Source organism: Podarcis erhardii, assembly GCF_964252035.2.
Source record: "Podarcis erhardii genome assembly, chromosome: 2".
NCBI lineage: Eukaryota > Metazoa > Chordata > Lepidosauria > Squamata > Lacertidae > Podarcis > Podarcis erhardii.
This window is the reverse complement of record NC_138498.1, coordinates 112,781,201-112,803,475: the sequence shown is the minus strand read 5'-3', so window position 1 is coordinate 112,803,475 and position 22,275 is coordinate 112,781,201. Positions and strand designations below refer to the sequence as shown.

The 22,275-nt window shown below is 44.3% G+C and overlaps 2 protein-coding genes across 5 annotated transcripts; one reads left to right on the top strand and one right to left on the bottom strand.

The window, feature by feature from the left end:
- Window positions 1-13: 13 nt before the first annotated feature.
- On the top strand, window positions 14-11,112 carry LOC309337127 (uncharacterized protein). Of its 3 annotated transcripts, XR_014154118.1 has the most exons (7): window positions 14-256; window positions 1,603-1,914; window positions 5,831-6,124; window positions 7,503-7,707; window positions 9,353-9,420; window positions 9,801-10,375; window positions 10,493-11,112. XR_014154118.1 is itself a non-coding variant. In XM_081853836.1 (6 exons), the coding sequence occupies exons 1-5, from the start codon at window positions 199-201 to the stop codon at window positions 9,417-9,419; spliced, it is 936 nt and encodes a 311-aa protein (XP_081709962.1). In that variant the 5' UTR covers window positions 14-198; the 3' UTR covers window position 9,420; window positions 9,801-11,112. The 3 variants fall into 3 exon arrangements, 2 of the variants coding, with proteins under 2 accessions (XP_081709962.1, XP_081709961.1); XM_081853836.1 differs by having other exon boundaries at window positions 9,801-11,112; XM_081853835.1 differs by lacking the exons at window positions 7,503-7,707; window positions 9,353-9,420; window positions 9,801-10,375; window positions 10,493-11,112 and having other exon boundaries at window positions 5,831-6,700.
- Window positions 11,113-13,709: 2,597 nt separating this feature from the next.
- MPIG6B (megakaryocyte and platelet inhibitory receptor G6b) lies at window positions 13,710-21,948 on the bottom strand. Of its 2 annotated transcripts, none has more exons than XM_081844145.1 (6): window positions 21,025-21,948; window positions 18,975-19,313; window positions 16,353-16,467; window positions 15,014-15,060; window positions 14,791-14,876; window positions 13,710-14,086 (listed from the first exon to the last, which is right to left on the bottom strand). In XM_081844145.1, the coding sequence occupies exons 1-6, from the start codon at window positions 21,476-21,478 to the stop codon at window positions 13,952-13,954; spliced, it is 1,176 nt and encodes a 391-aa protein (XP_081700271.1). In that variant the 5' UTR covers window positions 21,479-21,948; the 3' UTR covers window positions 13,710-13,951. The 2 variants fall into 2 exon arrangements, with proteins under 2 accessions (XP_081700271.1, XP_081700272.1); XM_081844146.1 differs by having other exon boundaries at window positions 14,791-14,870.
- Between the last annotated feature and the right edge of the window lie 327 nt (window positions 21,949-22,275).

The window sequence follows — 22,275 nt, the reverse complement described above, 5'->3', positions numbered from 1 at the left end:
ATCCAGTTATACTGTGTCTGCCGGGAGGCGATTAAAATATAGCTCCTTTCCGTTTGACTTTTCATAGAAAAGCCCAAGACACCACCACAGGGAGAGATAACATTTCTCGGTGAATAATGCTTTCCTGTTCAGCGCAGTTCACCCTCTCGCTTCAGGAGTTATCATTGTTATGAAATAAATGGCAGAGCACTGAACAATATGGAGTTTTGTTGGCTGAGGATACTGATAGGATTATTCGTCCTGAGGAAAGAGCATGGTAATAGATCTGTCTGTGAGGATCTAGAAGGAGGAAGACGGGTGGTGGTTGGGAGAAGATGTCATTGTGCCCGGAATGTTTGCTTCTCAAACAGGGGTGTAATAGGCAGAATTATTTTATTTATTTATCTGTAGGAATTTTTTGAATTTTTTTGGTAAGTGAAAGGTTCGGCATGGGAAAAAAGAGAACAGGACACAGATCTGTGTGGTTAAGGAATGGAAGAATGGAAGCGTTCGAAGAATCCTTGCATGGAGGGGTTTGCTGTTGCCAAGTCAGAAAGTGACTGAGAGGAAAAGCAGGGTAGGAATGCGAGGTTTTTGGGAATTATAGCGACAGAACTACCTAAATTTATCCATGTATGCAACTACAGCTGCAAGAATGTTACTTGCCCAAAATCTGAAAGAAGAAGTCGTCCCAGCGAAAGAAGGACGGATACAAAAACTTATGGAATATTCAGAAATGGCAAAACTCACCGGAAAAGATAACAAACTTTTTAATAAAAGAATGGAAATGGTTTATTGAATATTTACAAATAAACAGATGAGAACATTGGCAGGATTGTTGTAATAACCTGCAATTTTGTAAGAGTATACAGTAGTACCTCGGGTTATGAACTTAATTCGTTCTGGAGGTCCATTCTTAACCTGAAACTGTTCTTTAACCTGAGGTACTACTTTAGCTAATGAGGCCTCCCGCTGCTGCCGCGCCACCACCATGCAATTTCTGTTCTCCTCCTGAAGCAAAGTTCTTAACCTGAAGCACTATTTCTGGGTTAGCGGAGTCTGTAACCTGAAGCGTTTGTAACCTGAAGCATATGTAACCTGAGGTACCACTGTAGATGGATAAATAAGTTAAGTTAATTTGGAATATGCAGAAAATATAAAATAAGGAACTGCAGAAAGAGGGGGGAAGGAAGTCGAGTTTTGAAACGTTAAAACGATTGTACAAATACTGAAATGTATAAAATAGAAAATCACAAATGAAGAAATAAAGGAATAAAAGGAATACGAGGCTCAAATAAACCAGAGAGCAGAATCTCCAAAGCAAAGATTGAATCAAGAGGGCACAGAGTCACAGCTCAGTGGCTGAACACCTGCCTCGCATGCAGAAGTTTCCAGGTTCAATTCCTGGACTCTCTAGGTAGGGCTGGGAAATAATCCTGTGTGAAATCCCAGAGAGGAGCTGCCAGCAAGTGTAGACATTACTAAGCCAGATGGACCAATGGTCTGAATCAGTATAAGGCAGCTTCCATCGTTCCTTTGTGGGGGGCCTTGCAAGTGTGGGGTGAGGAGGGATGGGGCTTGGGCAGAGGAGACGTTAACACTTCCATTTCTCTTCTCCATCAGCTTTTGTCCCCGAGAGAATCGTCCGCGCTTCTGGGGAGCAGGCCACGCTTCCCTGCGAGTCCGTGAGCCCCGGGACCCGTTGGTTTTGGCTCCCTCTGAGTCCCAGGTGTGCCGAGGTCCAAAGCGGTTATGTGGAAATAACCTGGAGCCTTACTGGAAAGGAGGTGGCTCCTGTTCGGTTCGACAAGCGGCTGGCAAACCAGACATCAGAATCCCTGGTCCTCCAGAATCTGGTCATGAGCGATTCAGGCACCTACGTTTGCCGTTCACCCGACGGCTCAGAAACTCGAACCATGTTGGACGTGACTGCAGGTATGTTTCTCAAATAATAAGAAGAGTTCGCCTTCTCTCTATAGTTGTTGTTTAGTCGTTTAGTCGTGTCCAACTCTTCATGACCCCATGGACCAGAGCATGCCAGGCACTCCTGTCTTCCACTGCCTCCCGCAGTTTGGTCACACTCATGCTGGTAGCTTCAAGAACACTGTCCAACCATCTTGTCCTCTGTCGTCCCCTTCTCCTTGTGCCCTCCATCTTTCCCAATATCAGGGTCTTTTCCAGGGAGTCTTCTCTTCTCATGAAGTGGCCAAAGTATTGGAGCCTCAGCTTCACGATCTGTCCTTCCAGTGAGCACTCAGGGCTGATTTCCTTAAGAATGGAGAGGTTTGATCTTCTTGCAGTCCATGGGACTCTCAAGAGTCTCCTCCAGCACCATAATTCAAAAGCATCAATTCTTTGGCGATCAGCCTTCTTTATGGTCCAGCTCTCACTTCCATACATCACTACTGGGGAAACCATAGCTTTAACTATACAGACCTTCAAACAGAGGACCTCTTGAAACAGAAGCAGTGCCAGATTTACGTATAAGCTAAACAAGCCATAGCTTAGGGCCCCACTCTCTTGGGGGCCTCCAAAAAAATTAAAGGGAAAAAACCTGGATGTACATTTCCAAAATATAAGATAAAAGACATATAAAATAAAACCTACATACAGCAGCAGTGTTTTGTGTTGTGTAGGCTCCTATGATGTAAGTAATGGGCCCCCCAATCTTTTTAAGTTAGAGCTTAATAATTATTTCACTATTAATATACTTCTTCTTAATTGTATTTCACTATTAATATGTTGTTGTTGTTTAGTCGTTTAGTCGTGTCCGACTCTTTGTGACCCCCTGGACCAGAGCACGGCAGGCACTCCTGTCTTCCACTGCCTCCCGCAGTTTGGTCAAACTCATGCTGGTAGCTTCGAGATCACTATCCCACCATCTTGTCCTCTGTGGTCCCCTTCTCCTTGTGCCCTCCATCTTTCCCAACATCAGGGTCTTTTCCAGGGAGTCTTCTCTTCTCATGAGGTGGCCAAAGTATTGGAGCCTCAGCTTCACGATCTGTCACTATTAATATACTTCTTCTTAATTGTATTTCAGTTCAAGAATTACTTTGATAAAATGCATATTTTGTTATGTGCAAATGGCTTTAGATACCTATTAGGTCCATAAATTACCATATAGCATATATTCAACACAAAAAACAGCAACAATTTGTTGCTGACAAAGGACAACTGAACATATAAAGGGCCCTATTACGGTACCTTCAGTAGCTTAGGGCCTCATCAAACCTAAATCCAGCCCTGAATAGAAGACTGGCCTCTGTAACACAGAAGACAAGGCTACCTTGTTCTTGGCTTGCGACAGAATTACAGAATTGGAGAGTCACATATCCAACATACAACATAGAAACAAGATTCCAGAGAATCTCCTGGACTTCCCACCTCCCCTTTGTGGGTCCTACTGTCAATCATTACTCCTGCATCTTTTATAATAATCCAAATCTTTTACTTCTCCATTGTATCCAAAAATTCACCATTAAATTACAAGTGGTATTCCAAACCTATTAACGATTGTAATGGTTTACAATGGTTTTTAAGGTAAGTTTAAAAAATTTCCTATTCCCTATTAAAATTTTGGTCTTCCCGATTTCTGATTCTTCCGGTCATTTTAGCCATTTCGGCATAATCCATCAACTTGGTCTGCCATTCTTCTCTGGTAGGGACTTCATCTTCTTTCCATATCTGGGGATCTCTGCTCTTTTTATCCTCTCCTCACAGCAACTGCAAGCCAACCATCTTAAGCTGTAGGAAGGCAGCTAGAAGGGGAAAAAATAGCACAATAAATGCAGCCACATCTAGGATATCTCCCGCAAGTGCCCTCAGCCAAGTGATGCTGTTTGTCAGTCCAGGTGTGTTGGCACCCATCACCCTTCCGACTCCTAGCACTGACCCTTGCCCTGGGATGGCCAGGGCTGGGAGTCATCATGTTCAACTCCTCACAGTTCTGTTCATTTACAGCGCTATGGCGCCACATTGAGAGTCATGGCTTCCCCCAAAAGGATTCTGGGAGCTGCAGTTTGTTAAGGGCTTGGGAGACCCCTGCTTCTCCTCAGAGAGCTGCAATTCCCAGAGTTCCTTGGGAAGAGGGATTGACCACTCTGGGGATAAGCACCCTTAATGAGCTATCGTTTCCAGGAATCTTTGGCTGTTAAAGTTTTACAGTGGTACCTTAGTTTACAAACTTAATCCGTTCCGGAAGCCTGGAACCAATTCTTAAACCAAGGCGTACTTTCCCATAGCAGCGGGGGACTCAATTTACAAATGGAACACACTCTTTTTTAAAAAAAAATAATATTTATTGAGGTTTCAACAAAATTACAAATATGAAAAAAAAAAAAACAAAAAAGGGAAAAGGGAAAAAAAAGAAAAAAAGAAAAAGGGTAGAAAATACAAAAAAGAATAAAAAGACAATTAAAAAACATTTCAATCTTTTCATGACCTGTCTTTCATTTACTTATTTCCATGACCTCCTCATGCCTCCCGTTTTTGTATTCTAATTCAATTAAATATTCCAGCAAATCCTTCCAACTTTGTTTTTATCCTAATAATTTATCTTAACATATTATAATTTTACCTTCTCTCTTTCACCAATTCATTTTTACTTAATCCTTTATATCGTTTCTGCTAAAACCACATAATTTTTTCCCCCAACATCTTTCTAACATTCCTCAATTTTGCAATATTTCTGAAGATAAACTTTAAATTTCTTCCACTCTTCTTCCACCAACTCTTCTCCTTGGTCTCGGATTCTGCCAGTCATCTCAGCCAGTTCCATATAGTCCATCAGCTTCATCAGCCATTCTTCCCGGGTGGGTAAATCTTGTGTTTTCCAATACTTTGCAATAAGTATTCTTGCTGCTGTTGTGGCGTACATAAAAAATGTTACAAATGGAACACACTCAACAGGAAGCGAAACATGTTCTTATTCCAAGGCAGAGTTCACAAACCAAAACACCTACTTCCAGGTTTGCAGCGTTCTTAATCCAAGTTGTTCATACACTAAGCTGTTCTTAAACCAAGGTACCACTGCATAGCGCTTTAAAATTATAGTGTGGATTTGGCCCGTGTAGAATTGCTCCAATAGGGGCATTGTGAGTGAGGTTTGATGGCAGCTCTGAGCTGCCCTCCATTGCTATCAAAGAAGACCAGAAACATAAGCCTACAAATATTGGGGGGTGGGCAGGGGGCTGACCAGAAAGTACCAGTTACAGATAGGTAGCCGTGTTGGTCTGCCATGGTCAAAACAAAATAAAAAAATTCCTTCCAGTAGCACCTTAAAGACCAACTGAGTTAGTTCTAGGTATGAGCTTTCGTGTGCATGCACACTTCTTCAGATACCAAGAAAGTACCGTATTTTTATTGTATTTTACCGTATTTTTATTGTATTTTTATTGAAAGTACCATATTTTTTTGTGTATAAGACAATGCTTTTTGCTAAAAAAAAAAAATAGGCAAAAATTGGGTGTCGTCTTATATATGGATAGTGAATGCAGAAGGGGGACGTGCAATTAATGGCAGCAGCAAGCAGGAGATGGGCAGCGGCGATTGGGCAAGTGATTATTGGCTGCGGCAAGGCCTGCTGGCAATTGGCTGCGGCAAGGTGTGCGATCGGCAGTGGCTGTGGCAAGCGATTGGCAGTGGCAGGCAGGCGGGTGAGTGATTGGAGGACATGACCTCCCCCACCCCCAAAAGCTAAACAACTTAATTTCTTAATTTGGGGTTAAAAAAAAAGAGGTCAACTTATACATGGGGGCGTCTTATACACGGGAAAATACGGTACTTTGCTGAGGACCTTTTTGAACCTGGAGCTCGGCCTGCTAATTCGTCCCTTTTCCTCTTCTCTCCCCAGGCTGCCACAACAATGTCTACGTCTCCTTCTGGTGGCTCAACGCCTCCTCTTTGCGGCTCAGCTGCCGTCACTGCCGCTCGCCAGGCAACTTCAAGGAAAACGCTTTTCGCTGGATGCTGAACTCAAAACCGCTGGGCAACGGGCGCTGGTTCGAGAAGACCAGTTACGGGTCCCTTGTCCAATTACTGTCCATCCGTCGGAGGGCTTGGGGGCGCTGGGAATGCCACTCTCTTGCCAATCACACTTGGGTCTCTGAAATTTGCTTGAAGCCACCCGTCCGAGAGAAGGGCGCAGGTGAATTTGAAATACTCTGTGCGGTTGTCCAGCTTACATCCAGCCTCTGCGTTAAAGCAAGTATGGAAAACCTATGGTCCTCCAGATGTTCTTTGACGACAACTCCTATCCTCCCCAGCCATTGGCTGATGCTGGCTGGGGTTGATGGGAGTTGGAGTCCAAAAACATCTGGAAGGCCACAGGTTCCCCATCCTGGCTCTGAGGAATTGCGCAGAAAAGGAAGACTGCAGCAGGTACAGCTTTTTCCATCTCAGTGCCAAAGGGATAGAAGATATCCCACCTAGTGCAATGCTGTTTATTTCATTTGGTTTGATAAGATTCATATGCCACTTAATCAACAGGAACCTCTAAGCATTTTGTGTATAAAATAATACCTACCTAGCAAGTGCCCTGGTAAAACCAGGACATCCCGTTTTCATGTAAGGGCACAGTGGCCATTCTAGGCGCTGCAACCCCACACAATTTCATGCTGCAATCTCGCCCCAGAAAAAGCACTTTTGTGGTGGTACGATCTTTCACAGCTTTTAGAGAGCTCCATGCTCTCATGTGAGAGAGCGCCCCCCCCCAAAAGCGTGTCTTTTGGGCTCCATGATCTTGTGTGCGTCATGTGCAGGAGCATGTCCAGGAAGATGCGGGTCCCAGTTTTGGGACCCAACGTATTGGAAGGTATGACAATATGAAATATTCATCTCCCTTTTCCTCGCCCTACAACACCACTGTGAGTGACCTAGCTGCTCTTAGAAGTCTGTGGTCATGCCGTAGTTCTCAGTGCCATCTGTGGGCCATCAAGGGAACTGCAGCGTGATGACATACCTACATTTTTGTTATATGTGTAGCGATAAGCAGTGTTAAAACAAACACAAACACAATAAAATGGCATGCCATCGTGTCTGGGTCGGCTTGCCTAAATGAAAATACTTTCAGTTATGTGAATCTTGGATGCACAAGAGCCAGGCCTGTAGCCCTGAGATGGATTGTCTCCTACTATCCCTTGACAAAAGTGCTATCCTCAGCATCTCAGGGCTGGTATTCCACCATGAGGGATCAATTATGTTACAGAGGTTCAGGAGTGAGGACCAACCAAAGATATTTGCCAGAGCACTTGCAGAAGGTCCCATGTCCATAGGAGCATATGAAGCTGCCAGTGCAAAGTCATACTACTGGACGATCTAGCTCAGGATCGAGATTCTTGCATTGCAGGGGGTTGGACTAGATGACCCTCAGGGTCCCTTCCAACTCCACAGTTCTATGATTCTATGACTGCCTACACTGGCTGGCCTTCTTGCTTCCAAGGAAGGCCGACAGGCAATTTTGAGGTTAGGCTGAAAAGCGCCGTTTGTTCCTCATTTCAAAACAACCTCCCAACCCTTCCCTGAAGGTTCTGCTTCTGCTGAGCTGCCTCCCTATTTGGTGTCATTTCTCTCGCCAAGTCCTGCCGCGACTACGGACACTTCACCTGCAGAAGCCGATGGAGTGAAGGGCACCGAAATCTGGATTTGGGCCTTGCTGTTCCTTGGTCTGGCTCTGGTCCTGGCTGCTCTTGGAACAGCTGTGTGGATGTGGAAGAGGCAACCAGTAGCCAGGTGAGTCAAAGGTGTTTTCCATGGAGGGACTTGGTGGCGGTGAACGCAGTGCTGTCTGGTGTCTATGGAGCCTGGTAGGGCGGGAGACAGGGAGGTCAACAGTAGGTGGCGCCAAAGCCAACGACAGGAGGAGCCAGCTCATTCTAGTTTAGTCCACATCCTCCAAGGTCAACACTGAGACTAAGGAGGAAGAAGATGACAGCAGTGGTGGACCTTGGAGGTCTAAAGTTTAAGCAATGTGGACTAAACTTGCTTCTGGAGCTCCTCCAGGATTAAGGGCCTTGAAGCTTAAGCTTCATGAGTATCAGAGTAGATCTGCCCCTGGGGCTGATGGGAGTTGGAGTTCAACAATATCTGGAGAGCCATAGGTTCCCTGCAGCAGGCAGACCAGTGCTCTGACATTTTCATGCAAGACAGTTTTATATCCCTGCTCCACGGTGACACACATCTGGGCCTCCCTCTTAGTACCAGGCAGGGTTAAGATCAAAACAACCCCTTAGAGCCAGCAGATATAATGAAATGGCACTTGTATTATGATGGCATCAGTCCCCCATCACTGGTAGCCATGGATAGGGAAACCCACACTTTGTTGTTGTTGTTTAGTCGTGTCCGACTCTTCGTGACCCCATGGACCAGAGCATGCCAGGCACTCCTGTCTTCCACTGCCTCCCGCAGTTTGGTCAAACTCATGCTGGTAGCTTCGAGAACACTGTCCAACCATCTCATCCTCTCTCGTCCCCTTCTCCTTGTGCCCTCCATCTTTCCCAACATCAGGGTCTTTCCCAGGGAGTCTTCTCTTCTCCTGAGGTGGCCAAAGTATTGGAGCCTCAGCTTCAGGATCTGTCCTTCCAGTGAGCACTCAGGGCTGATTTCCTTCAGAATGGAGAGGTTGGATCTTCTTGCAGTCCATGGGACTCTCAAGAGTCTCCTCCAACACCATAATTCAAAAGCATCAATTCTTCGGCGATCAGCCTTCTTTATGGTCCAGCTCTCACTTCCATACTCTCACACACACTTTATGAAGACTTAATGATCTATTCCTATAAACAGGTGCAGGAGAGATAGAGAGTTTAGTTCAGAGTACCACGGTTGCTGACGTTGCCATGTCAACCATAAAATGTATGTAGCCCTAAGACTCCTGCAATTTTCTTTCTAGGAAGCAGAGAGGAGGGAAGGAGAGGACAGGTGAGGAATGCATGAGAAGTTCTTCCTTTTGCCATTTAACAAAAGCTTCGTCTTCCAGACTGGTCAGTGGTGAGGGTTTGGTAGGAGATGATGATGATGATGATGATGATAACAACAACAACAATAATTTTATTATTTGTACCCCGCCCATCTGGTTGGGTTTCCCCAGCCACTCTGGGCGGCTTCCAACAAAGATTAAAAATACATTAAAATGTCACACGTTAAAAACTTCCCTGAACAGGGCTGCCTTCAGATGTCTTCTAAATGTCAGGTAGTTGTTTATCTCTTTGACATCTGGTGGGAGGGCGTTCCACAGATGCACTCCAAGAATATCATGTTGGGAGAAGGCATCTTTCCTCATGAAATTCCCACGGCGGGGAGTTCCACACATGGCCCAGAGAGATTGCCCTGATAAATGATTTCATGTTTGTTTCATCCCACTTGTCACGGCGATCCCAAGGCTGCGCTTCTGCGATAAATCCAGCCAGAGTGAACGAGGAACTTTACCAGAGGAAGAGTCTGGATGAGGTAAATACTGGCTGGACATTCCTGGCGGAGCTCGGGGCTAGGATATACTGTATTTTTTGCTCTATAAGACTCACTTTTTCTTTCCTAAAAAGTAAGGGGAAATGTGTGTGCGTCTTATGGAGCGAATGCAGGCTGCGCAGCTATCCCAGAAGCCAGAACAGCAAGAGGGATTGCTGCTTTCGCTGCGCAGTGATCCCTCTTGCTGTTCCGGCTTCTGAGATTCAGAACTTTTTTTTTCTTGTTTTGTTTTCCTCCTCCCAAAACTAGGTGTGTCTCGTGGTCTGGTGCGTCTTATAGAGCGAAAAATACTGTAAGTTGGGGCAGGCGCTGCACATTCAACTCCTTAAATCGCCCTTTCTCTTGCCGGTTTCTCCTCGCAGGGACCTGCTTCCCTCCATTATGCACAACTGGAATATCCCCGAAGGAAATCCACCTCTGCTTGCACTCAAGACAGCACCACAGTGTATGCGGTCATTGTCTGACGCCGTCACTTCCAACGCCCACACTTCGAACATTGGCAACCACAACTTCTACATCTCCTCTGCACAGTTCCTTTTGCTGCTTCCTCTCAAAGCCTCCGGAAACAGTGAACAAGAGGTTCCCACATACGACTTTTGCTCCTCAGACTCCATGTCCCCCAAAGCCACCCCAGTCTCCTGCTTCCATTAAACAGGCCTGCTTTTTGTCACCTTCTCTGCTGGCTGCCTCTCTCTCTCTGGCTGTGAGAGAGGGAAAAAGCACAACAACTTTGTTCGGATTTTCACTTTGGGGAATATGGCAACCCTATTTTAAAATATATTCAAAGCGCATTCTTGCCCCCTCAAAGAATTCTGGGCTTTGTAGCTTGTTAAAGCGGTGCTGGGAACTGCAACTCTGTGAGGGGTAAACTCCAGCTCCCAGAATTCCTTGAGGGAATGATGGTGCTTCTAAGGTGTTTTAAATGTATAGGGCAGTGGTAGCAAATTTTGGCCCTCCAGATGTTTTGGAACTACAACTCCCATCATCCCTGACCACTGGTCCTGTTAGCTAGGGATGATGGGAGTTGTAGTTCCAAAACATCTGGAGGGCCAAGGTTTGCCACCACTGGTTTGGTGTGTGTGCACCACACACACCCACACACACCCACACACACACCTTTCCCATCAAATGCTTTCTCAAGATCCGCCTCTTCCTTAATCTCACAGGGCCAGATTAGGACCTTTATTGGCCCTAAGCACTGAAAATGTCATGGTGCAGCCCGCCACGTCATTCAAAATGAAAACCATGCTAAACTGTAAAATAAACTTTTTTAAAAAAGTAAAACATTGCAACACCGTGACAGGATCTGATTTCCTCACGTTATTTCAATTTGTATCCATAGGTGCCCCCTGGTTTAGGTAGAAATAAGTAATAAATAAAAAGAGAAGGGGGCAAGGGTAAATTGAAGGAAATCTAACAAAATTCTGATTTTTCCCCCCATGATGACTACTTCAATTATTTTTGAAAAAAATCAGATGTCAAATTCTTTACAAATATATATTATTTTGTGCTTTCCTGGTGTCCTGAGCATGTGCTTAGCTGACCTGTTGGTTCATCCAGTACTACAGGAAGTCAAAATAGAGTTGAAATTAACTATCGCCAAACCCCCTACATCCATTTTCCTTCCATCAGCTGATAAGAATGGATGCAAGTTCCCAGTGGTGGGTTTTGTTTTGTTTTAAAAAAAAAATTAAAGGAAGAGTTCTTACACAAAGCAGCTGCATTAAAAAATAAAAAATTGCCGCTGCAAGCAAGGAAGGAAAGGAAGAGGCAGCCTTTTGTGCGATAAACTCCAAATCCTTGCTGGACTTAGAGCAGCAGTTATCATTATTACAGTGGTACTTCGGGCTACAAACGCTTCAGGTTACAGACTCCGCTAACCCAGAAATAGTACCTCGGGTTAAGAACTTTACCTCAGGATGAGAACAGAAATCGCGTGGTGGCAGCGGGAGGCCCCATTAGCTAAAGTGGTACCTCAGGTTAAGAACGGACCTCCAGAACAAATTAAGTTCTTAACCTGAAGTACCACTGTATTACTGTTAGTGCTTTTCCCCATCAAGGGTACACAATACGGGCCCCACTTTTTTTTTTGTTGCTAAAAAGTGTGGCACTTACTGTTAACAACTTCATGGTGAGTACCGGCACCTATATTTCTAGGGGGGGGGGAAGCACTGATTACCATCATTATCATTACTTCTGCCATTTTGTGCCGAGCTGGAATATTGAGAAACTGGTATTATAAAATGAAAATCAAAGGTCACAGGAGACGGAATTTTTTTTTTTTTAAATAAAATATTTATTAGGGTTTTTTATAAAAGAAATACAAAGATAATAAACAGCATTGCTTTGTTTTAACAAAATTTCATAACTTCTTTGGACTTCCTCACGTCTCCCGCTCCCACTTACATCGTTAATAAATTTTTTCAAGCAAATTATCATCTTATTTGCAAATTTATAACCACTCAATTCAATATAGTGTAACAATTCTCCAACAAATTTTTGTTTCTCTTAATCTCATTTATCGTCAATTTCCGATCCAATTTAGTGATGGCCAATTATTTATAACCAAGCATCCTTATTAACATTCCTCTAAATCACAATATTTTTGTAGATAAATCTTAAATTTCTTCCAATCTTCTTCAATCCTTTCTTCTCCCAGGTCTCGAATTCTGCCAGTCATCTCCGCCAGTTGCATATAGTCCATCAGCTGCATCTGCCATTCTTCCAGTGTGGGTAGATCTTGAGTTTTCCAGTTCTTAGCGATGAGCATCCTTGCTGCCGTTGTTGCATACATAAAGAATGTTCTATCCTTCTTTAACACCTTCTGGCCGACAATACCCAGAAGGAAGGCCTCTGGTTTCTTAGTGAAGGTATACTTAAATACCTTTTTCAGCTCATTATATATCATTTCCCAGAAGACCTTCACTTTAGGGCAGGTCCACCAGAGGTGAAAGAATGTTCCTTCATTTTCTTTACATTTCCAACATTTATTATCAGACAAATGGTATATTTTGGCAAATTTAACTGGGGTCATGTACCATCTGTATATCATTTTCATTACATTTTCCTTTAAAGCATTACATGCAGTAAAGTTCAGCCCAGTGGTCCACAACCTTTCCCAGTCCTCAAACATAATGTTATGCCCAATATCCTGTGCCCATTTTATCATAGCCGATTTAACCATTTCGTCTTGTGTATTCCATTTCAACAGCAAGTTATACATTCTTGAAAGTACCTTAGCCTTAGGTTCTAACAGCTCTGTTTCCAACTTCGATTTCTCCACCTGGAACCCTAACTTTTTGTCATTTTTAAACACTTCTTTAATCTGAGCGTAATGTAACCAGTCTCGCACTTTATCCTTCATTTTCTCCAAACTCTGCAATTTCCAATTATTTCCATCTTTTTCTAATATTTCCCAATATTTTGGCCAGTCGGCTTCCATATTGGGTCTTTTTCGGGCCTTAGCTTCCAGAGGTGAAAGCCACCTTGGAGTTTTATTTTCCAATAAGTCTTTGTATTTTGTCCAGACATTAAATACTGCTTTCCTGACAATATGGTTCTTAAAGGCCTTATTGATCTTAACTTTGTCATACCATAAGTATGCATGCCAACCAAAAGCATTGTTAAAACCTTCCAAATCCAGCACGTCAGTGTCTTCGAGAAGTAGCCAGTCTTTTAGCCAGCAGAAGGCTGCGGCTTCATAGTACAACCTTAAGTCTGGCAGGGCAAAGCCCCCTCTTTCTTTCGCATCGGTTAATATCTTAAACTTAATTCTGGGCTTTTTGCCCTGCCAGACAAATTTGGAAATATCTCTCTGCCACTTCCGGAAGCACTCCGTTTTGTCCACAATTTGCAACGTTTGGAACAAAAATAGCATCTTTGGCAATACATTCATCTTAATAGCTGCAATTCGGCCTAACAAAGAAAGCTTCAATTTTGTCCAACTGTCCAAGTCTCTCTTGATTTCAGACCAGCATTTTTCATAATTATCCTTAAATAGACTCAGATTTTTTGCTGTTATATTTACCCCTAGGTACTTTACCTTTTTGACCAATGATAATTCTGTTTCTCTCTGAAACCGTTCTGACTCTGTATCTGTCAAATTTTTTCCCAACACCTTTGTTTTCTGTTTATTTAGCTTGAATCCCGCCACCCGACCAAAATCATGAATCAATTGTAATACTCTTTTCGTACTAGATTCTGGCTCCTGCAATGTCAAAACTAGGTCATCTGCAAATGACACAGGAGACGGAATTGTATTGCACTGTGTGTGGTTTCTAATATTTTGTAATCCAAAGGAAGGAAATTTCCTTTCAAACGGCTGCCACTTGTCCACCTTCTCTGACCCCAATAGTTCACAGCTGCTAAAACTTCCTGCTCATACTTCTTCAGACGGTGTCCTATCAAGCTTTCCTAGTATCCTGAGCTGTTAAAACGTTTGCAGAAATTCCTAAGTTCGTCAGAAGGAATTGTTTCTGTTCGCGATCCTTGAGATGCGCAGCGGCAGCAGCAACTAGCCAACCCTCTTGGTTAAGTCGCTCTTGGGTATTTCGGCGTATACGACGGCTGGCATCCCATTATCCATCTTAGTCTGGCACCCTCCAGCCTCTCTGAACTCTAGAGCTGAGTATTCGATTCGATCGGCTGCCTGGATGGTATTGGGTAGGGAAAGAAAAAAGAGACACGAGGCGTAAACAGATAGTTTTAAGAAACAGCCTGGCTAGATCAGACCAAAGACCCATCTTGTCCAGTATCCTTTTGGCCACAAGGGTCAGCCGGGTGCCAGTGGGAAGCCTGCATGCCGAATTTTCCATATTTATTTATTTAATATCCTACCTTTCCTCTGAGATCAAGTGACATGTACATGCATCTTTCCCGTCCCCCCAAAAAACCCTGCAAGGTAATTTAGGCCAAACGCGTGAGGTTGGCCCAAATTGCTCAAGGTCACCCATGGAATGGTATATATATAAAGAAGTGTGAGATACAGCGATTAATGATAAATTAACGAGCGCTGTCAAAGTACGAAGGGGAATATGGAAGAGAAACGACTTTGAGGAAATTGGGAAGATATTTGTAGAAAGGGGCCAAACCACCTCAAGAAGTGGTTTGGGTTTTTGTTTTGTTTTTTTTGGAAAGTTGGATCGTTATTTATTTATTTATTTATTTATTATTTATTTATTAAATGGTCACCCAGTGAGCTTCATGACTTAGCGGGGATTTGAACCCTGATCTCCTATGTCCAGTCTTTATTAAGCCTTTTACCCATACCAACCCCCAGCTCCTATAACAATAGGAACAGGCCTCCAGTTTATCTTCAGCAGGAACAGGGGAAGTTACCCAATTAGAAGTTACCTCCATGTAGGTGGGGTCTTCCGTTCCAGGTTCTACTTCCATTCCAGGTTCTGTTTCCTCTCTTCTCTTTGAAGATCCTTCTGGTCCTGGGATCGAAAGAAGGGCATAAGACAGGGAGAGTGAACCCACAGCCCTGGGTGTTGGACTCCAACTCCCATCATCCTCATGCAATAATTGCCACGTCAGAAAGAGCCATAAGTAGGACAAAAGCCCCACAACTCACCATCTGGGTCCGTGCTCCCTTGCATCTCCTTCCCCTTCGTAGTCTCACTGGGGATTAAAAGAACGACAGAGAAATGCTTTCTGCGCATTTGCTATTCACACTGTTCATTCGGACAGGAGAAATGTGCGGTGTTTGAGTGGGCATTTTATATCACCAACAACAACACACTTCTGATAAGGCACGGTAAATTGAGACTCTGTCCATACAGCTCCAACTTTGTGGGTTGGTTGTGCAACTGTTGTTTCCAGAGCCTCGTGGAATGCTAGTTCAAGATTGGCTGGTTACGTTTTAGATGCTTGAGCCAAGTCATGGGCTTTCAGAGCATGTGATGACATGGCCAAGATCCTGAGACGGTGTAAGAACACAGCATCTGGTTGGAGACCAGGGGTTGTATCCAGGGGACCCATTGAAATCAATAAACCTAAGTCAGTTGCGTCCATTGCCTTCAATGAGTATATTCTATGTATGAGTAGCATTGGATATGACCCCAAGTTCCAAGGAGACCAAAGTTCTGGGGTGACAGAGCACATATTTATTGGACTCTGAGAGACTGATAAAGTTGGTCACTTAACAGAGTTGGATTTTAAAAGGTAAAGGTAAAGGACCCCTGGCAGTTAAGTCCAGCCGTGAATGACTTTGGGGTTGCGGCGCTCATCTCACTTTACTGCCCAAGGGAGCCGACGTTTGTCCGCAGACAGTTTTTCCAGGTCATGTGGCCAGGATGACTAAGCTGCTTCTGGCAAAACCAGAGCAGTGCATGGAAACGCTGTTGACCTTCCTGCTGGAGCAGTACCTATTTATCTACTTGCACTTTCTGGCGTGCTTTCGAACTGCTAGGTTGGCAGGAGCTGGGACAGAACAACGGGAGCTCACCCCGTCACGGGGATTCGAACCGCGACCTTCCGACTGGCAAGCCCAAGGACCAATATTGAGAAAAATTCCATCTCTGATGTAAGTGAACTAGGGGAAAAATCTTGGGATTTCTGAGAATGCTTCCACTTTAGTGCTAAATTTCCATTACGTAAAAGCTATCCGTTTCAGTCCACTTGGGTCATTGCAAAAATAGAAAGATCAAACTTGGAATGTTGATTCAGAAATAAAACCAAGGATATTTGCCTATTCAGGAGTTCTTCTAAGGAGTATCAAACCTCAGCATCTCTAGGTGGCGCTGTTGGTCTGATTGTATCAGAATATAAATGTATGTTACAACTTCATGGTTGTGTGGAGACATATTGAATCCTTTCAGAAACCAGTATTTTGCAGACACAAACGGATGATTTCATAGACTGGAAACTCCAGTCTAAGTGACATACATAAAAAAACACCCCAATTTCGGTACCTGATGCTGTGTGAGCGACGATTCCTGCAGATGAGGAATACGACAACTCCCACCAAGACGAGACCAAGGAGTCCAGCTACGCAGCCCCCAATTATACGTGGGTCAGCCATATTCCCTACATCATTGGGGGTGGGGGGGGGGAAACGACAACCAGCTTAGAAATGCAAACACCTCATTGGGCAGGAGGAAGATGGGGTGGGGCAGCTTTACATACGAAGGGGACTCCCACCCAAAAATTCCCCTCCCCACCTGCCCTTTCTCCTGAATGCAAAGATTTATTTATTTATTTTCAAATGCTTTTTATTGAGTTTTCTTTAACATAGACAAACAAAATTAATACTCTAAAATTCAGCAGTCATGTGTCCACTTATTTTCTAAACGCTCTGCCGCGTGCGGACTTCCCTCCCTCCCTCCAACAGGCTTTCATATTGAATTTTTTCTCTTTTTTGCAGATTCTTCATAGCATCCTATACACATCACAAAATTAATTTTAATCCTACTACCGTCTTTAAACTTCTACAGTTATTACCTATATGCTCAACAAATTTACTCCATTCATTTTTTAACTTTGATTCCTCTTGGTGATGGATCTTGTGGGTCAGTTTTGCTAATTCTACATATTCAACCATTTTTGTCTGCCACTCCGCTAATGTTGGTATTTCCTGAGTTTTCCATTTTGGGGCTACTAAAATTCTGGCGGCAGTCGTAGCATACATAAATAATCTCTGATCTGCTTTTATTATTTCATCCCCTATCAAAAATTTCTTTTTCAAAGCTGAGCAAAAACAACCCTTCGGCTTACTTCTGAGGTGTGTGGAGTCTTTGGTTCTCTGGGTGGTGCTGAACTTTAACTCCCCCTAATCCTGGCCATTGGCTATGCTTGCTGAGGCTGATGGGAGTTGTAGTTCAGATATACCTGGAGGGCCAAAGTCCCCCACCCCCCACCCCTGTTGTAAATGTATCTCCATGGTGGGAAAAGCAGCTCCTATTAATAATAATAAATAATATTTTTTATTTATACCCTGCCCTTCCCAGTTCAGAAAACTGGGCTCAGGGCAGCTAACAACAAATTTAAAACACTTAATTGATGCAACAAAAAACCAGCATAAAATACAGTATAAAACGTGAATAACAATAAATTCAGAATTCAAAAATCAATTTAGGGGGGAAATCCATCCAGTAAACATTAGATGATCACCCGGGCTAGCTGGCTAAATTCGTCCTATTTGGGCCAGCGAGGAGACCAGGGGAGAATTAGCTGTGGGATCCCAGAGTGGGTAATCTTCATAAAAAGGGAAGAGGGAAGGAAGGAAGGGGAATAAAATATCAGGCTAAGTTCAAATTGAAAGCCAGGCGGAATAGCTCTGTCTTACAGGCCCAGCAGAAGGAGGTTAAATCCTGAAGGGCCCTAGTCTCATGCGACAGAGCATTCCACCAGGTCGGAGCCATCACTGAGAAGGCCCTGGCCCTGGTGGAGGATAGTCTGACTTCCTTAAGGCCTGGGACCTCTAAAATATGGTTATTCATGGACTTTAAGTTCCGCTGCGGGGCATACCAGGAGAATTGGTCCCATAAATACGAGGGCCCTAAGCTATTACAACACAGTAAGATCATGTATCATTTAAGGTACAAAAACCCTGTCTTTGTTTCTTGTTTTAAGTGGTGCCTTGTCATCTATGGGCTGTTGCAGACATGCATGTTCCTTGTATGATGGGGTGGTGATTTGTACGTATGAATAAGCCATCACAGTAAAAGATACAATAACAGGTCTCTTACACGGCCTCGGACCAGTATACCTGAAGGAGCGTCTCCACCCGCATCGTTCTGCCCGGAAATGGAGGTCCAGCTCCAAGGGGCTTCTGACGGTTCCCTCCCTGCAAGAAGCCAAGTTACAGGGAACCAGGCAGAGGGCCTTCTTGGTAGTGGCACCCACCCTGTGGAATGCCCTCCCATCAGATGTCAAAGAAATAAACAACTATCTGACATTTAGAAGACATCTGAATCTGAAAGCAGCACTGTTTAGGGAAGTTTTTAATGTTAGATCATTTATCGTTTTTTTAATATTCTGGGAGCCCCTCAGAGTGGCTGGGGAAACCCAGCCAGATGGGCGGGGTATAAATAAATTATTATTATTAGTTACAGATAGGTAGCCGTGTTGGTCTGCCATAGTCAAAACAAAATAAAAAAATTAAAAAAAATTCCTTCCAGTAGCACCTTAAAGACCAACTAAGTTAGTTCTTGGTATGAGCTTTCGTGTGCATGCACACTTCTTCAGATACACAGTGTGTGTATCTGAAGAAGTGTGCATGCACACGAAAGCTCATACCAAGAACTAACTTAGTTGGTCTTTAAGGTGCTACTGGAAGGAATTTTTTTATTTTGTTTTTATTATTATTATTATTATTATTATTATTATTATTATTATTATTATTACAACATCACATCAACACTGAAAGGTCAAGCTTCTCAGTTGAGAGTCAGTCCACACATTCAGCTTGCAGCCATCAAGGAATGACTAAATGATGGAGTTATAAGAAACCTTGGAATGAACACTCATGGATGAACTGGGCCTGTTTATCACAACTAAAATGTCTACAAGCCTTTGCCAAACTCGACACTCACCTTCCAGATGAGGATTTGGCTCAGATGGTGTGTCATCCTCCATTCTTGGATTTTCTAAATTGCCTTCCAAACAGTAGCCATTCTGACAGGCAGGATGAGTACAGCTCCAGAGACCATAATAGCGGCTAGAAAAACGTTCTATTGTTATGACATTCCTTATTACCCGGATATTTGCACTATTGTTGGAAACCGGCAGGCCATTTTGGGTCCATGTGATCTTCGTGTTGCCATCAGATTTACCCCCTCTCTGGTCCTTACAGGGTTTACAGGAGAGGGTTACCGAACCATGGTGTTGAGGGGGTGTGGTAGAAGGTCTGGCACGAATTCCATTTTCTTTATCTGACATAAATGAACGAATGGATAAGAACGATAAGGCCTGGGGAGCTAACCTCAGTTCTTCCCGTGACCGGATTTCCTCCTATGCTATTCCTCCAACAGAGACTACGGTCCTTTCATCCCAATTACTCTACAGTTCGAGGTCCTGATCGCATTTCCTTCCATGCCCCCATTGTGGCAGTGTTGGGAAAAAGAAAACAAATTAACATGACACTGGGGTGAGCAGAGAGGTTCAAATCTCCCTGTCCAGCACAGTGTTCTGATGGGGTTACAAATTGCTCTCCTTCTTGGCGGCTTCCAACATATATAAAAACATAATAAAAAAAACTTCTCCATGCATGGCTGCCTTCGGATGTCTTCCAAAGGTTGTATAGTTACTTATTTCCTTGGCTCAGCGGGTCACATAACTCCATACCCTCCTACATTTCTGCGATGAAATAGGGATGTCCTAAGGAAAAGTGGGACATTCTGGGATCAAATCAGAAACCAGGACGGCTTCTGTAAATCCAGGACTGTCCCTGGAAAATAGGGAGACTTGGAGGGTCTGAAATCATCTGAGGTCATGTTTGATCCACACCACAAATTTAAAGCTTATTCCACTTTTAACGGTTACTTACGGCTTCCCCAAAGGAATCCTGGGAATTGTCTTTGGTTCAGGGTGCTGGTCATTGTCGCTCTGTGAGGGGTCTCCTAACAAACCTCAGCACCTTTGACAAGTGACAGTTCCCCGGATTCTTTGAGAGAAGCCTTCTTGGTGGTGGCGCCCGCCCTGTGGAACACTCTCCCATCAGATGTCAAGGAAATAAACAACTATCTGACTTTTAGAAGACATCTGAAGGCAGCCCTGTTTAGGGAAGTTTTTAATGTTTGATCTTTTACCATGTTTTTAATATTCTGTTGGGAGCCAGCCAGAGTTGCCTGGTGTTTCTACATGAGTAGAATGTGTGCTTTTATTTAAAATGCATCTCTGGGTTATTTGTGGGGCATAGGAATTCGCTCATTTTCCCCCCTTCAAAATATAGTCTGGCCCCCCACTAGGTCTGAGGGCTATTTATGCGCAGTGCAGCCGAGGTCTGCCCTCTCTTCGCCTCTCCAGCCGATCAGGTTTCCCACCCTGCCCGCCCTTTAGTTTCTCCTCTGACCTTGCTATGGACTTTGGTTGGTCGCCGTCAAGGGGCCTGGTAGGATTTTTTTCCACTTGGCGCATTGGCACCTGCCATTTGGTTTTTCGCCTACCTCGTAGCAAATCGTCACAACTTCTTGGTATTGGCGGTTAGGCATTGGTAGGGGTATTGTTATGCAAATGAGGGGGAAGGAAGTTCCATCACCTTCCCCCAAAGCAAAGGGTAGTCCGGTAAAGGATTCCGGGGGGGCGTTGCCCTGTCCAAAGCCTATGGAGGTGTGGGCCTAAGGCACGCCCCCGAGCGGTGACCCCAGGGGAGATCCTAGTTGATGTACATCAGTAGGACTCCCCCTACTGGTGGTTAACCCTCAGCAGTCTTCATGCAATTGGGCTGAAGCCAGTTAGCTGATAGGACCATTGCCTAAGCCAATACCACTCAATTCCTGCAATCAATAAAGTTGTGGCCATTTCCCGCCCATTAACCTTATATACTGTGTCCTGTGTCTTTATTTCTCAAGGGGGAAGGGGGACTTGCCACGCAATATGTAAATCCAGCACCCACACTGCTATACTACCTCCCAGTATTTTTACCAGGCTCCACGGAGACGGAGATCTTGGATGAATTTCTGTTGCCGTTGGAACAGTAGAAAGTGCCCGAGTTGTTCATGCTTTTGAGGACGAGGACCAAGTTCCTCTCTCCCTTTTCTCCCTGCTTTTCTGCTCGCGATTGAAACCGCTCCAGCAGCACCTGGTCTTCTCCAACCGAACTTGTAGAGAATATTTCCTTCTTGCCTCCATGGCTGAAGCCAGCACAGATGGGGTACCGCGGAATCCAGTACCAAGTCAGTTTGGGCCCCTGAAGTTGGCAGGGAATTTTGACCTCTTCTCCAGCCTCCACTGAAAGCACTCGATCAGCTAAGGTGTCTCCTGCCTCAAAGTTTCCTTGCCCCTTCCTGGGAAGGGTTTGCAGCTTATCCCTGCGAGCATCTGTCATCAAAACAGCCAGGGCGGTCGCGGCCAGAATTAAGAAAGGAAAGGACTTCATGGGGGAAAGCGGAGAGGGGGGTTCTCCAACCGTGCCTTTCCGCAGCACGGCAGCTTCTGCTTCTCAAGAGGAACTGTGGCAAGAACGTGCAAGAGGGAGGCCGCAAAACTCGACAGCAGAGGGGATGAGAAAGAGGAAGGGAGGAGGGTTCTCTATGAGGAAACATGACTCTAGGCTGCCCAAACAGACTGTGAGTGGATAGTGTAATTATACTGTTTGGCCACTAGGTGGCGCTGGATTAAATTGTACAGTGGTACCTCGGGTTACATATGCTTCAGGTTACGCACTCCGCTAAGCCGGAAATAGTGCTTCAGGTTAAGAACTTTGCTTCAGGATGAGAACAGAAATCGGGCTCCGGCGGTGCAGCAGCAGAAGGAGGCCCCATTAGCTAAAGTGGTGCTTCAGGTTAAGAGCAGTTTCAGGTTAAGAACGGACCTCCGGAACAAATTAAGTACTTAACCTAAGGTACCACTGTATCCAGACCTAAGTCTGGGGTTTCTTGAGTCTGTTTTATTCTCAAAATTCCTATCCGTCTTCTTGAGTTGTATGTCCTCTTAAGTCTTCCGTGATAGTGGCTGGGTGTCTTTGTTTAAAAATGTTTTAAGATAACTGTAGTAGTAGTAGTAATAATAACATTAATAATAATAATAATAATTTATTTATACCCCGCCCAGCCACTCTGGGCAGCTCCCAACAGAATTAAAAGCACAATAGAACATCACACAGAACACTGAATTATGGTGCTGGAGGAGACTCTTGAGAGTTCCATGGACTGCAAGAAGATCAAACCTATCCAT

Excerpts from the sequence above, each read along its gene's own strand:
- LOC309337127 (XM_081853835.1), top strand. The coding sequence starts at position 199 with ATGGAGTTTTGTTGGCTGAGGATACTGATAGGATTATTCGTCCTGAGG. Across the intron at positions 257-1,602 it reads CGTCCTGAGGAAAGAGCATG|CTTTTGTCCCCGAGAGAATC; the intron begins GTAATAGATCTG and ends CTTCTCCATCAG. Across the intron at positions 1,915-5,830 it reads CATGTTGGACGTGACTGCAG|GCTGCCACAACAATGTCTAC; the intron begins GTATGTTTCTCA and ends TTCTCTCCCCAG.
- MPIG6B (XM_081844145.1), bottom strand. The coding sequence starts at position 21,478 with ATGAAGTCCTTTCCTTTCTTAATTCTGGCCGCGACCGCCCTGGCTGTT. Across the intron at positions 19,314-21,024 it reads CTCCGTCTCCGTGGAGCCTG|ATAAAGAAAATGGAATTCGT; the intron begins GTAAAAATACTG and ends CATTTATGTCAG. Across the intron at positions 14,087-14,790 it reads AAGACCCCACCTACATGGAG|GCAGCCGATCGAATCGAATA; the intron begins GTAACTTCTAAT and ends AATACCATCCAG.